The sequence below is a fragment of the Xiphophorus couchianus genome, chromosome 20 (genome assembly GCF_001444195.1).
Source record: "Xiphophorus couchianus chromosome 20, X_couchianus-1.0, whole genome shotgun sequence".
Classification (NCBI taxonomy): Eukaryota; Metazoa; Chordata; class Actinopteri; order Cyprinodontiformes; family Poeciliidae; genus Xiphophorus; species Xiphophorus couchianus.
In genome coordinates this window covers 2213593-2228901 of record NC_040247.1, presented here as the reverse complement: position 1 = coordinate 2228901, position 15309 = coordinate 2213593, and the positions used below count along the sequence as shown (strand labels likewise).

At 37.7% G+C, this 15309-nt stretch overlaps 1 protein-coding gene across 7 annotated transcripts in view; it reads right to left on the bottom strand.

The window, feature by feature from the left end:
• Nucleotides 1-3242: 3242 nt before the first annotated feature.
• The window catches only part of grip2b (glutamate receptor interacting protein 2b), a 190596-nt gene continuing 178529 nt past the window's right edge, over nucleotides 3243-15309 (bottom strand). For all 7 annotated transcript variants that reach the window (XM_028003661.1, XM_028003657.1, XM_028003656.1 and 4 more), the window contains exons 17-25: nucleotides 14625-14769; nucleotides 13014-13153; nucleotides 12208-12402; nucleotides 11943-12099; nucleotides 9786-9900; nucleotides 9314-9524; nucleotides 9018-9226; nucleotides 8580-8726; nucleotides 3243-8222 (exon numbers count right to left, since the gene is read on the bottom strand). In XM_028003661.1, coding sequence (XP_027859462.1) covers nucleotides 8064-8222; nucleotides 8580-8726; nucleotides 9018-9226; nucleotides 9314-9524; nucleotides 9786-9900; nucleotides 11943-12099; nucleotides 12208-12402; nucleotides 13014-13153; nucleotides 14625-14769 — 1478 coding nt within the window. In that variant the 3' untranslated portion in view covers nucleotides 3243-8063. The remainder of the gene's footprint in view (nucleotides 8223-8579; nucleotides 8727-9017; nucleotides 9227-9313; nucleotides 9525-9785; nucleotides 9901-11942; nucleotides 12100-12207; nucleotides 12403-13013; nucleotides 13154-14624; nucleotides 14770-15309) is intronic.

Here is a 15309-nt window from a genome sequence, read left to right as displayed (position 1 = left end):
CTGGTTGATGGAATATTTTGACCCAAACATCGGTTCCCAGCAGGGGGAGGAGGATGAGACATGCCTGAAAATAACAGAGGATGGACACTTCACAGGACTAATTTTCCCAGACTGTAATCTTCCCTCAATAGCAGCAGCGACACTCTGCAAAAATACAAAATCCTACCAAGTTACTCTGTCTAGTTTGTAGTGCAAATATCTTAGCATACTTGAAGTGAGATAAAACTGACTTACTGATAACTTTTCAGCAAGATATAGGAGCTTGTTTTAATTCCTTAATAGTAATGAAAAAGTCCTTCTTCCATTGGCAGATTATTCTACTTATAACAAGACATTTTTCCCATATTATCTGCCAATGGAACAAGCACTTTATATAATTCTTAGGAAATTATTAAATATCTTGCTAAGATATTTCCACCAGTAACTAGATCAAAAAACACTAGTTAAGATTTTGTGGTTTTGCTGTGCATGAGAATTTTATTTATGACAATGAGCTGAGTATTTCAATGAAGGTGTTTAAGCAATTATTAAAAATGTAAAAATCATCTTTTTTTTCACCAACAAATCTATTTTACCTCCAAGCCATAGATTTTTATCTTTGTTTGGTGGATCTTCTCTCCATGGAGCCGTGACTCCCTGACCAACAACGGCTCGTTGTTGCTGAACTCCCTGTGAGGCATGCTAACACGCCTTTCATTGGCTGCCAGATTCAGGAATAGATTTGTCTCCTGAGAATTACTCTCTGTTTTTATTCTACTTCAAAAGAGTTTGTTGGCAAACACACAAAGCAAAATGAAATTGGTGTCGTGTTTTTTATTTCTAGAGTACCGTTTTGAGTTATTTCAGTCTCTTTCATGACGGTCAAAAATAGAAAGATGAGGGAAGTAATGTGATAACAATGTGCAGAAAATCAAATTCAGCATGTAGTGCGTGTGCATGTGTGTGTGTGTGTGGGGGGGTGTGTGTGTGTGTGTGTGTGAATCTATCCTATTGAAAAAAGGCAGTTTCCATTTTATTGCCACTCCTCTGAAGAACTTTTTCTGTTTATTCTCAGGGTCCATTTTTATATTAAAATATAAAATCTGGTTAGTATTGGTTTGTCAATTTGATCAAGAATTTTAATTTGTAGCAGTAAGCCCTTTCTTCCTTGCAATAGCTCACTGCTGCTGATTTATGTAAACAATGGTGTTACCATGGAGATTAGCAATGGATGGATACCGTTGTCTCAGACTTGGAGAAGGAAGGCACCCAACATGGAGATCTACAGTTGAAGAGTTTTATCCCAGAATTTACCAGCTTTTAAAAGTGAAGCAAATTGAATATTATCTCATAAAAGTACTGAACTGGGCTCATAATGTTCTAGTGTTTAATGGACAGTACTGCCTATAAAACAGCTGCTTCAGCTTTGATGGAGAAGCTTCATTTTTCAGTAGCTTCCCACTTTGTTTTATATCATTTACAGGTTAGATGAAGACACAGTGAGATCTTATTTATAGTAAAATAGCATCATTTCCTTCAGGCTTTTCTGATCAGAATTAATGACAGTGTTGGGCTGTGTTAGAGAAATCCTCATAACTTATCCAGCTTCTTTATGGTCTTGTAAAATCTTTCAGACGACTATTACTGGGGAAGCGAACCAGGGTCTTGAATTTCTTGTATTTCTCCAAAATCCCTTAGTCTGTGGATCCCAAACTCTTTAAGTAGATTTTTAACATTTTTCAGCTTGAAAATCATGTATGATAATTCCAGCTTTGTGTTCTCTCATCTGTGGGTTAAATGATTTTTCTAAAGTTAGATTGTTCTGAAGAGAAGCGACCATCAAATGTTCTCTCTGTCTTGTGATTGGTAGGGAAACTGCTTCAGTCTTGCAGGCAGTGCCATAGTTTGTTTATTTTGAAGTTAAAAAAAAAGTATTGCATATTCATTTTGTCCTGATTGTACATTCACTCATCCATATGCAGCCATGTGACCTCGGTTCTGAAGCACAGCCGTGTACCACTGGGTTTCTTGTATAATTGCATGTGTTTGATGTGTTTGTTGTGTGTATGTCTTGCTGGTTATGTAACTGTTTGGCCTTGGGATAATTGAGTCAACTGAGGCAGAATGGGCAGTACTATACACACACACACACACCCAAACACACACACAGGATATAGCACGTGTTGAGAAACGCTGAGGTGTGTACAGAATTTGTGTGTATGCATGAACCCAATTTTAATTGTCCATATAGGCTTGTTGGGATCCTGCTGAAGCACTAAAGGCATGTTTGGATATTTTAATCAGTTCTTTGTCTCATTCCATCGGTCAAAGGACAATAATTGGTCTTAGGACCAGGATTGGAATTAGCACATTGGGTAATTCCAAACTGTAATTTTTAGGATACATTATATCTCCAAAACAACATCATCTTTATCTTCAACCTATCGGGAGATGCTGATGCTCCCTTTGTGTCTCCCTTTATAGACGGGGGGTCATGGTTTGGTTTGTGGTGTATGATCAATGTTCATTTAGTACAGAAGGACCTAAAGGGTGTCATGAAAACATCCTCCACACCATTACACCACCACCTCCACCCTGAATCACCACTGACCAATGACCAGCAGTAATGGTCATTGGAGCAGAATAATTTTCCCAATCAGCTCATTTTACTGAATCTGTGCGAACTTCAAGAACTTCAGAAAAGGTATTCTATATAACTTGGATCTAAAGATGGTTATTTGCGTTATCATCAACAAGGCATTTCATACAAACAACTGATTATTTTTCTCCTTTTAAGCCACTGGCTCTAATCCATGTAGATTTGATCCAATTAATAAAAAAATACTCAGAGCAGCCTGCCTGGAACCAGCTAGCTAAGAAACGGAGACATGAAGAGGAAGAATCAGAAACATGCATACACCCACCCACACACACACACCCACACACACACCCACCCCCCCACACACACACACACACACACACACACACACACACACACACCCCCCCACACACACACACACACACACACCCACACACACACACACACACACACACACACACACCCCCCACACACACACACACACACACCCCCCCCACACACACACACACACACACACACACACACACACACACACACACACCCCCCCCCACACACACACACACACCCACACACACACACACACACACACACACACACACACACACACACACATACACACACACACACACACACATACACGCCCGCACATTCATAAAAGCAGACATTTTATTTTTCTTGCTTTTAATTGGTTTTCTTCTCAAAAAGAAGTATAGCAGTACACTCTTGGTTTCATAGAAAATGAGCAAAATGAAAAAATAAAAATGACCAAAAACAAAGTTACATTTTGTTTTTCATCTTGTTTTTTTTTTTCAGAATTTTCTTTTCATGTTTTTGAAGAGTAATAGTATTATAGAAAAATAGTATTTTACATAGAACTTTACATAATTAAAAACAAAGAAAATAACACAATATCAATAGTACCATTAACGGCCCAATCCAGAATCGTATCAAGGATTGTCAGGTAAACATGTCAGAATATTACAAGCAGAAAACAATTACAATTTTCTTTTTTTAGAATTCAATTTTAAAAAGAAGGTAGCTACCAAGAACGTCAACATGGGGAAAGATGGTAACCTAGATTGTGAACAATGATATAATACACAGTTAAAACTGGATGGAATTTCAGATTTTTGTGTTTTTATTGAACAGTGTTTGTTGCAGGCCTGACATATGAATATTTTGCTGGTTTCTAAAATATATTTCCATCCAGTCAATATGATGATCTTTTAGTTGAGCTGAAAAAACAGCCACGCAGCAGCTGACTGGGTGTTATGATACCAAAATTATTTTTAGATTCTTGGCAATGAACAGCTATTAGATGACCTCAAAACAAAGGACTACTGAAACTTTGCTACAGGAATAGCAGTTAGCAAGAGCAAATGCTTTCCTAAAGATACCATTACAGAGCCGAGTGATTCCAATTTTTGAATACATTTATTCTAATGGCAAAAAACACATCATTTACTTTTCAAAGTGCTCAATTTTCCTTATCTTCTCAAGCAGAATAAATGTTAAACCCCCAATATTAGCATTGGTTAGCAAAACAAAACAATGATTAGCAATAACCCAATTTTCACACATCCAGTCATGAAGTTTAATAATTAGCCCACCATATCTATCTGTTTTGTTCAGATTTACTGAACTTTGCCCAACCTCACACTGTTAATGTAGAAAACACTCAGTATCAGCAGACAAGCAGGTTGTTGTTACGCACTCGACAAAAAGTCATGTGAGCAACAGACACACAACTTCAGGGAAAATTTCTAGCATAATGAAAGGAGGAGCTGATAAAAGAAAAAAAAATCTAAAGATAAAATGACTTAAAAAAAAAAAAAAAAAGCAGGAGACTACTGGAAAATATCTGGTAGCCATGACCTGGCGCTCAGTGGCCAAGGAATTTGAATCTGCACATTACTGGAGGAGGCTACATCCATTTTAGATTTCATGCTGAGATAAGCCATAAAAATATAAAATACTGCATTAGAAAGGCACAGGAAAACTGAGATGAACACCCTAGTGCAGCTTATGATATCATAATGTCAGGTTATATAAGAACTTGTCCTCTGGGTTCAGAAGGAAACAGATACAAGAAAGTACAGATTTCCTTTAATTTTCCCAAGGAAAGTTAAAACTATATGAATTCCCCCAAAGACACAGTAAATTTAAGCTAATTATTGTAAACTAAAAACTTTATTTTTGTACTTTAATACTCAGGAATCAACTCTAAAAGTGGAAAGAAACATGATGACAGAAAAAGAATCGTTAACTTGGTTTTTGACATGAAACCCACGGTTCTGGATTGGGCTTTAAACTAACCCGGAAACGCAAATGGAGCATGAATGATCACACACACATACACTACTTACATACATACTTGTATACATATATTTATATATATTTCAAGAACTAGCAAACCCTTTTGGGAGGCTTTACTTGCATTCTCATATTTAACCTTGTTTTACAGATTTTTTTATTTCCACCTTTTAAAGATCTTTTTTGGCCACTTCACAGTATAAAATGCACTCAGACATGTTTGTTCAGTTTTCCATAAAAAATACAGAGTATGAAATTTAACTGTGTGCTTTTAATTGAGGAGAGTTGGCAGAGATTTTTCTTATGTGCGTTGAGTTTCTGCTGTTTTGAGTCTGATGTGAGTTTCAGAGGAGAAAGTGAATTTCTCTGAGTCCTGAAAATCATCACAGCTGAACAGTAAGATGAACAACATCTATTTGTGTGATGTCCACTCTGTAAAAAAGAAAAATTATAAAAACTGGAAACACACCACATCTCTACATTTACTCTCAGAAAAAGTATCACTTCTGCAGGACATACACCCCACCTTCCTTACACACGTGGTTTTACTCCAGGGGAGCAGCTGGAGCCGTGCTGTGTTACATAACAGCAAGAGGAAAGAGTGAGACAGACAGCGAAAAGGAACAGAGGATGTAATTGTTCCTGTCAAACATTTCCAGTTCTTGGCTGGACAAAGCCTATTCTGTTCTCTCGCACAAATGCAAATGTTCTGGTATTCATCTTTCATGTTTCATATGTTGTGTCTTTCTCACATCCTGATGCCGCTTACTGCTGAGTTATACAGTGATAATGTATTCATCCCCGTACAGATTGCTTCTTTTTTTGGTTTTGTGAAACTTAGATGGTTTAGTATCAGCCAAAAATAGCCTGAGAATTTACAAAAAGAAGGTTTAAAATAATTATTTCATGTATTAAGAGGAAAAAACTATCAATACACACTTAGGATTATGAAAAACATGGCCGTTGTTCTGTGATTCATGGGGCTTCTGTGCTTCTTCAGTAGCAGGAGAACTTGTCATTACTGGAACCGTGAAAGACAGTCATTAATGTTCTCTAAAATCCTGGAAGGGAATATCTGTGACCTTAGACTGAAGCTCACTGGGGTTAAGCAACGATCCAACTGAGATGATGAGCCTTAAACAGGCTATTCATGCTGGAAAGGCCTCTTGTGCAGTTGAGTTAAAACAACTATGCAAAGAAGAGTGGGTAAGAAATCATCTGTAGAAACTTAAAGGTCTTTGCTATTTGTCCCAAACAATTAATGACAGCTGTTGCTGTTGTTCATCAGGTTTATGGTGGAATTACTTCTTCACAAAGAGCCAAGTTGGTTTGGGTAGTTTTTTCCCATAATAAATAAAATCATCATTTGAAAACAGTTTTTTCTTGGATATTACAATCTGAAAGGCATTAAATAATCTTTCACAGCATTGCAGCTGCATGCACAGCTGTGCAAAACACCACATTAGTCATGGAAAAATTCACAGACAGCCAATATCAACATAAAAACTGGGAATTTTAAAAACATATTTCAGCTTTAACTTGCATTGGAACAGTGAATACAAATGTTCATCTAATGGAACCTACAGCTAAGAATGAGGTTTTCTTATTTCCTCTTCTGCCTTGGAATCTGGTTTAAATAGCATTTTTGCCTAAGCTTTAAAATAATCCTCATTTTATGAAATGTTAACACCTGTTTCTTCATATCTGTATCTTCTAATGTACAAATTATTTTCCATTTCTCACATTCATGCAAATCACTGTGAATCCAGTTGGTGGCAGGAAGCTGACAAAATCATTTTTGCGTATCTCAGCTTGAGAAATCATCAAGTTAAGACAAACAAAAAGCAGCTCCGCATTTATAAGAAGAGTTTGATTTGTGTAATATCACTAAAGATTTGTCCAGTCATTATTTAGAAGGTTATAAATGATGAATTTTTAAAATTAAATTCATGCTGTTTTTTAATTAAAAACCTAAAAACATAACATGAGTTTTGTGTAAAAAGCATTCCCAGTGGCTAATGTTTCTCTGCAGAGGTCATGACCCAGAGCTGCTAATGGCATCACATCCAACAGAGTCCAGCTGGAGTAACATAAAACACAATGACATTTATTTCACTGCAATTTTGAGATGACATTTTAAAATGTTTAGAGAAAATATGTAGTTTATTCTGACTTAAACTCAAGAACCTTTGACCTTTTGGTTAAGAAAAGGTTGATTTCACAGAGTTTCGATGGTTTCACTTTCTCAGCATTAGGCATGAAAATGGAAAGAGGTCCACAATATTATAAAAATGCTCTTAAGTGCTCATTTGTTTATACTGACAAGTTTTTTTTTCTTGGACACCTATTTATTTGCAGTACTGAGAAAATAACTTCCACTTAAAATAACTTATTAAAGAGCATTTTCAATACTTTTAGATTTTCAATAATTATGAAAATAATGGCAGTTGTAATGTCATTATTGTTCTAATTTGAAGTATTTTAGATTTTTATTGATTTGTTTAGTGATTCATTATATGCAATGGAATAAAAGTGAGAAGTTTGTCCATAAAAGAGCCAAAAGAAGCTTTTATTGACTGTTCCTCAGCCAAAGGAGGGAAACTGTGTTTAAGCACATTATAAACGTCTCACATGATAACATCTGGATGAGCCATTTGCTAAAGATAAATTATATCTCTTGTCTTCTATGTTCAGTCTTAATATGCTCCTTAAAAAGACCACTTTATGTTTTCCTTCTCCAAATTATATAAAATCTAAAACATGACTCATGCATTTTTGTAAAAACAGAAAAAACACACTACCTGACCCATTTAGTTGATTTTCATTCACTTTAAAACAACAAAATAAAAAGAATCAGAATTTCTGAAATTTACACTTTTTAATGAAATGTTGGTGTTGTGGTGATTTTTTTATATTGTCGTCACATTTTTATTTGATCTTTTTATATTTTTCTATAAAGAATATACTGTATAACAGCAGTACGACTCTGTAAATGGAATGTATGCATGCAGGGAGTTTTTGTTTGTATTTCAGTGTTTTCAGTCTCTGTATATTTAGAATTATTGCTAACCTGTGTTTATTCCCAGGCCAGTCACAGTAAATATGTTCACAATTTATGACTTGTAGTGTTAATGCTCAATTAAAGAGATTGTGTGTTTGTTTGCATTGTTGGTTACAGACTTAATGGGTGGTCTAAAGTGTTGTTGTTGTCTTCTGGAGTGTCGCCGGCCAGAGGGTTTCTGCTGATGACCAGCTCCAGTCTGTCTCCAGCCTCTGTGATGAGCGGCACCGCTAAGCAGCAATCAAAGTCTCTCGTTCTGACATGGTTGACCTGGATGTAAATACAGAGACAGTGGTTTCCCCTGTAAGCTACGGTCTCATTTTAATATTGCAGTCTTGTTTCTTCAATAAAAGCATCCAAACTATTAGCAATGTGAAAGAATTGTGACCTGCAACTTGCTGAGAAGTTGTAATATGTGCTACAAACACTAACCAAAATTACATTTCTTCTTCTAAAATAGTTTGATACTTTATAAACTAAAAACTGAAATGTTACGCCCATGTTGCATTGTACATAATTAAACTGATCTCATGAACTGGACGCTAAGTGTTTGTAAACTGCGAGGGGATGCATGGGTAAATATATCGCTTCCTATTTTTTTATTAAACTATTTTTCTTTTTTCATACCTGCAGGATCCTGTCGAAGGGTTTGAGTCCAGCTCTGTCGGCCGGCCCATCGGGCCTGATCATGTTGACATAAACGCCTTTCTCCAGGAAGCCGTCAGACACGCTAAACCCAAAGTCATCGCTCTCTGGGTCCTTTATCACCGTTACCTGGTCAAGGAGAACACAAGCCTGTGAGATATTTTTATTTGTCTTATTTGTCTGCATGAAATGTGGACACCTGCGAGAGCTACAGTGCATTCACAGTTACCTGAGCTTAGACTTCACTGCCACATATTTTCATATTCTCATGTCAGAGAATATGACTTTTTTTTTTTTACTTATGATACCCATTTATATTATCTTTATTGACTAAGACTGCTACCAGTTAAACATGTGAGTTAAGCTGCATTACTTTTAAAAATGCAGAAACTGGTTTGAAGTTTAGAGAAATGATCTCACTTTGTGCAGCTCCAGAGGCGTTGGGGACAAAATTCCCTGCATTTCCTCTTTGATCCGACGAGACTCCCACGTTCTCTCTGATACTCTTAATGAAGCCTTGAGCTTCGGATCATGGTGCAGAAGGGGGGACTGATTCTCTTGGTGGATGTGGGCTCCATGGTGCAGGTGGGCCTCGTGGTTAAAATGGGCCTCATCATGCAAGTGGGAGTCTGAATGAAATTAAAAAAGACGGTTTAGACGGTTTGTAACCCACATGTTACAGACTAAGAACAGGTGGGTTCTTAGTCTTGCCCCACCTTGGTGGATGTGGGCCTCATCATGCAGATGGACGTCCTGGTGTAAATGGACCCCCTGGTGCAGGTGTGCATTCTGGTGAAGCAGGTTTGCTTGAAGAAGGAGAGAGTTTCTTCGCAGTGGGCTCATCCTGTGGCTCACGATGGGCTCAGCTGGAGGTTTGTTGGCACCTTCTACTCCCAGACTGATAGCTGTTCCTGTCATGATGGAAGCCTGAACAACCAAATGTATGAATTCATACACACAAATTCATATTTTATTAATACGTTTGATATCTTTGATATTAAAAAACAAGCTATCATCTTGTCAGCTCCTAAAAATTCAACAATTTTTCTCATCTGCTTAATTTTGTGCATCTAAGTTACTTACTGGTGAGTTAAAATCAAATTACATGTTAATGGATTTTTCAGGATTTTATAAAGTCTTTGTAGTTGTTCACTAAGTTGTGAAATCTTTCCAAGGATGCCAACGAACCTCGATCTCTCGGAGAAGTTCAGACTGACCACAAGTCTCCAGGTCTTCTAGAGCCTGACACCAAAAACTGTCATCTGGATCCAGCAGAATACCATCTGGTGGTTGGCCAATAAATCTGCCAAAGAAAATCAAGAATGAATTCATTCCATCAATCAGTGGAACATGCAGATAAATAAATACATTCCAGGTTTAGCACAAACCATAGTCAGAATAGAGGTGCAGTGGTGATGGGTTGTAACAGATGTTTGAAATAAAGGGAGTTTTAAGGACCACAACCTGCACCGATAGTTCACTGCTATTACAAACCATTATTTTGAAATTCTAGTTAAATGTGCCAAATGTGTGAAAGGTTTGAGCAGCCAAAGTCTTTTCATACTGCAGACAAAGGAAGATCTTTTAAAACAATGCAGTTTTCCCACATGCAAATAAATCAAAGTGGATGAATTTATAGGAAAATCTGCATAAATACAAACTAATGTAAATTAAAGTATTAGTTTCTCAAAGTCCAGAGCTGTTTGCAACATCCAGGCTGTGTGATATATTTCTTGTGCCTGGCAGCTAATGAGAAATTTAATACGGGGAAAAAATAGAAGAAATAACTTCCTGCACCTGGTTTTACAAAAATACAGATATGGGATAGAAAGCAGAATTCATTTCTGATGCCTGGCTGAAACCTTTTCTGATTAATACATGAATAAATTGCACCTTGAATCCTGTTCAAGAAGACAAGAGAAGGTTGACATTAATTGCATTTGTACATAAAGCAAAACAGGGTGAATTTAAACTCTTCTATAATAAAAACAAAAGAATTGTTGATAGCAACAGAAGAAGTTAAGCTTACTAAATGATTAATAGGTTCTGTTACTTACAGAAGCACAACACTACTGTCCAAACAGAACAAACAGATGTTCAGATCGGATCGTCAGGTTTGTGTCTCGCTTCACCCTCTGATGATCTGATGAAACGTGTGCAGGACAATTTTCTATCAAAACCCTTAAGAGGTTGTGTGCTGCCTCTGCAATTTCACTGTTATGAATTGTATTTGATTGAAACCTTGTTTACTTATTTATTGCTTAGACCACTTTATTCTGTGATGCTTATGTTTGAAAAACAGCAGCTGTGTGTTGCATCTTTGATCTAAGACAATAAGGTTCAAATCAAATGGTCTGCATTACATGCAATAACAATAAAACATCAAACGCCTGCAGAACACTGTCTGCCTCTGAGCCAAACTGGTTCTGTTACTCATCCAGTTCTAGAGATTACTTAGCACCAGCTCTTTTTGTTTCCTCTCCAAAGCACCAGCTCTACCAACAGAAAACAAGTTCTGTCTAAACCTTTTGGGATCAGAGGAAAAAATGCTTTTACTAGGACCTGAAGCAACAGCAACAGAAAATAAGAATGTTTAATTAAATCCAAAGTTTAAGCTTTGATTTACCTAATCTGAAATAAAGAACATTAATGAAAAAACTGGGTTTGAACTGGACTAAGACAAGCTACATGTTTTTCATTTTCAGTAGGAAATCAGTGGATTTTTGTGAAAATATTGCTTATAGTTATGATCAGAATTGCTGTTTGAAACTGAACACTGGCAGTATCTTTAATTAAACAATTCCTGAAATATCACCAGAGTTACATTTTGTTTTCTTCTTCAAATTAATATTACAGCATAAAACAGTGTTTATAAATCAAACTGGTCATATTGGAACCACCTTTTACAGGGATCATTAGAGAAATTCACTGGTTTATGAAGTACAACTTGTGTTATGGTTCTTTATGAAATGCAGAATAAAACAAAGCTTGGCTGATGTAAGTGACAGACTTTCTTATTAATTATATTAATCACTAGTTCTGGTCTAGCATTGGAACTGATTTGGTGGGAAACATTTTGAAATCTCTTTTTTCTCTGGAAACGTACATGAAGACAACAGCTGTAATGGAAAACAGGAGGAAGGATAACTCAGCTGAAATAGTGACAATGAAACAACAGCAGAAAACTTTGGGAAATCAAAGTTGTTGATCACGTTTTTTTTTTTTTTAGCTAATTTGGGAAGCAATAAAAAAAACTTCTGGAAATGTCCTAAGGAAAAATCTTGCTGTTGGATGATGCTGTTAGTGTTTAATCAAACCACGGCTGAAGGTTCAGCTCAGTCGTACCCTGGTGGTTTGTCCCACTCATCCTCACTGAAGCCTCCATCACTAAACGGGTAGTTCTTCCTTCTTCCAGGAGGTGGCGTTGTGCTACGTTGCTGTTTGGAGCTACGCCACTCATGTGGATGGAGGGCGATGCCCGCTCCTTGTTGTGCGTATGTACCTGTGGGAAAACAGGATTTAAGAAGCCCTTCTGATAGAAAGGAAATGTTCCTTGTTCCTGCGCTACTTTAAAAGAACAAACTGCATGAGAATATCTTGGTTAGCTTACCTTGGCTGCCGTATCCTGCGTCCAGTCCAGAACCGTCCCAGGATTCCATGGCCGAGTCCACACTCGGTATCGTTGTGGAGTAAAGTTCTGACAGCTTATTGGTCTGTTGGCTGTCTGTCAAATCATCCTCCTCTGGGTCACTGACCTCATTCTCTGTCGCGTCCTCAGCGTCTGCTGCTTTCCTCTCCTCTAAATCTTTAACATAAAAACAATTAAATTGTATTTGGATATGAAAAGTCTCGCTGAGAAGTTGATGAAAACAACAGACTGGCACCTGCAACCATGGTTTTCTAAAGCTACATGGTGTCAAAATGGTCTGCAGATGTCTGCTGTATCTTATGTATGCTGTGTGTTGTGTGTGTTTTAACATTCCAGAATCTCTTTCTTTTTTGAGCACTTTTCTTCCACCACTCTTAATTTTGACCCTACCAGCTCCCTTACTTGTGTTCTTTCTTCAGGTGACTCATGCATTGTGTTGGTCTAATGTTAGACCAACACACACAGCCTCTGAAGTGCAGCCTTCACACTGGCTTGGTAAGGATGATAGACTGTTGCAAAGTCAACAACAATATGCAATTGACTTCCTTGGAACTGACATTGCATGATCCACTGAGTTTGATTGCATTATATAGCTGGACTGAACTGAACTGTTCAATAAATTTGCATTTCATAAGAAAGTGGTTACAATGTAAAGACTTCATTTTCTTCACATACATTCCATAAAAATATGAAGACACTTTTGTGGTCTACGTCTCATGAAGTAAGGGCCGCTGAAATCCTGCAGTCAGTTTAGACTTGATACTCACTGTCCAGCTGTTTTTTAATTTTGAGGGTCACCGTCTCTCCGGCCATCTGAAGCAGATGGATGGCTTCGCTCAGCGGCTTCCCTTTCAGACTGACGCTGTTGATGGCCAATATCCGGTCACCCACATGAATAGCGCCTGTCCTGGACACACACACACACACACACACATTGCTATTCTCACAGCAATCAGGTTTACAGTAAGTTCAGGAGAAAATACATTTTTTGAACATTCTGAATGAACTTCTTCAGCTCAAAATTAGGTCAAAATGAACAATTACCATCTTTAGTTTTGCTGTGGGCATGTTGCCAAGTTGTTATCCTTTTTCCAAACTTCTATCAGGACCAGAAAAGATAAATATGGATTTAAGAAATTAATGTTTAAAGAAACCTTGACACAACTAAAGTGTGGGTCAGTCTAGTGCTATCTACTGCCATCATTCATACATAACAACACATGAAATGAAAACACTGTCTTTTGACCTACTTTGACAGATAACATTCATCTACTGCTGTTATCTCAAATAGTAGGTATAGCACACTTATATTAGAGTCAATAAAGGCAGAAGCATGCAGTGTGCAGTTAAGTAGGCAGTAGATAGTCATGATTTATCTACATGTGCTTGTTGAACTACATAAATGCACATAAATAATAAGAGTAAATGCAGATTTCTTTGCACATGCCACAGACACTGATCTCAGTTTCTCTCCTGCATTTACTTCTCTGTTAGGCTGAACTAAGTTTAATTATAGGAAGTTTTTAGCACAACAGTTCAGTCCAGGATGCAGAACAATTACATCACAATCTCTAAGAAATGGGTCACGGTGAGCTGGGGTGTGTGTGTGTGTGCGTGTGTGTGTGTGGGAGGGGGGGTAGGGTGGGGGGAAGGTGTGTGTGTGAAATAAGCAGTGTGTCTTCCAGTGGCGTTACACCTGAGCTGCCATCTTAATGTGAAATATGAAACTGGTGTTGCCTGGTGACCTGCATACATTCACCAATACATGTTTAGGACTCAGTAAAAGCTTATGTCATCATCTGCTCAGGCTTGTTGCTATGGACACTGGCTGCTAACCTGACTCATATTTCGCATCTGTTATCTCCATGTGTCATATGACACTGAGCTGGTGGTGAGAAAACCTTTTGTAGCCCCAAACATCATCTGTCATCAATCTTGATGTGAGTAAAAATTTATTTCTGAGGATCTTTGAACACTGAGTCAGAGAGTATATCAGTTTTTTCATTTGTTCACATATAGGTTGTTGTTCTTAGTGCTTTATCATCCATGCGTGGTTAGCCTGACTCTGGGAAGATGATGTAGATTACACCCATATGATGACTCAGCTGAGATTCCCGGACCATCAACTGGGAGTGACCGACCCGTGAGCAATGTAGGCTCAAAGTTTCTCTGAATAAGAATTTACTTCAAACTGCTCATCGAACACAAATTCATGTTTAGAAAGAAATGGTTTACCATTGGGCTGGAAGTTTTTCTTTTTCTATTCCAAGTAGATATACTATGTAATTTGAAACTAAAGCATAATATGGATGGAAAAGTTTTAAAATACAAAGCAGCAGCCTAGATTTCTGATCAAAGTGTTGCAGTGCATGTAGTACCTCTCTGCAAGGCCTCGCTTGGTCAGGCCGGATATAGTGATGGGGTCAAAAGGCTCCTCTGTGCCTGAGATGGTTATACCCAGAGGGCCTCCATAGCGCTTCAGCTCCACAGTGTAGATGATGCTGCCTGACGTCTCCTGCTCATCTGCAACAAACAGACACACTCTAACGTTTCAGGTCTAAGGAGAAGTCAATACCGTCTGGTGGGTGATGCTCATCTGATATGCAAACACACCAACACAAGAGCTCTGGTACACCAGTGGATACAGTGTCACGTTCCCAGCTCACTTTGAAACACAAACAGAGACATAGACGTCGTTACAGAAGTAGGTCAAAGCTCTTCTCAAGACTGCACTGGTGAGGAAGATACAGTTTCCATGGGAACTAGAGAAAATTCTGTGTTTCATCCGATCGAAAGAACACATCAGTTGTGCGAGTTTATCCCTGCGTGTGTGCACACACGAGAGCAGCCTCCATGACGCCTCAGTTGTTGCGTTTGGAGAGAAGAATGCACACTGCGGCCTCCCTTTGTTAAAGCAATGTTTGTTTCACTGCATGAGGATTTTGACTACACAATGATTTCATATAAACATATAATTAGACTTACCTAAACTTACAAATGTATTATGAGTAACAAGACTGCAATATTAGAAAATAGGCTAAAAAAACAATATTTATTTTCCAA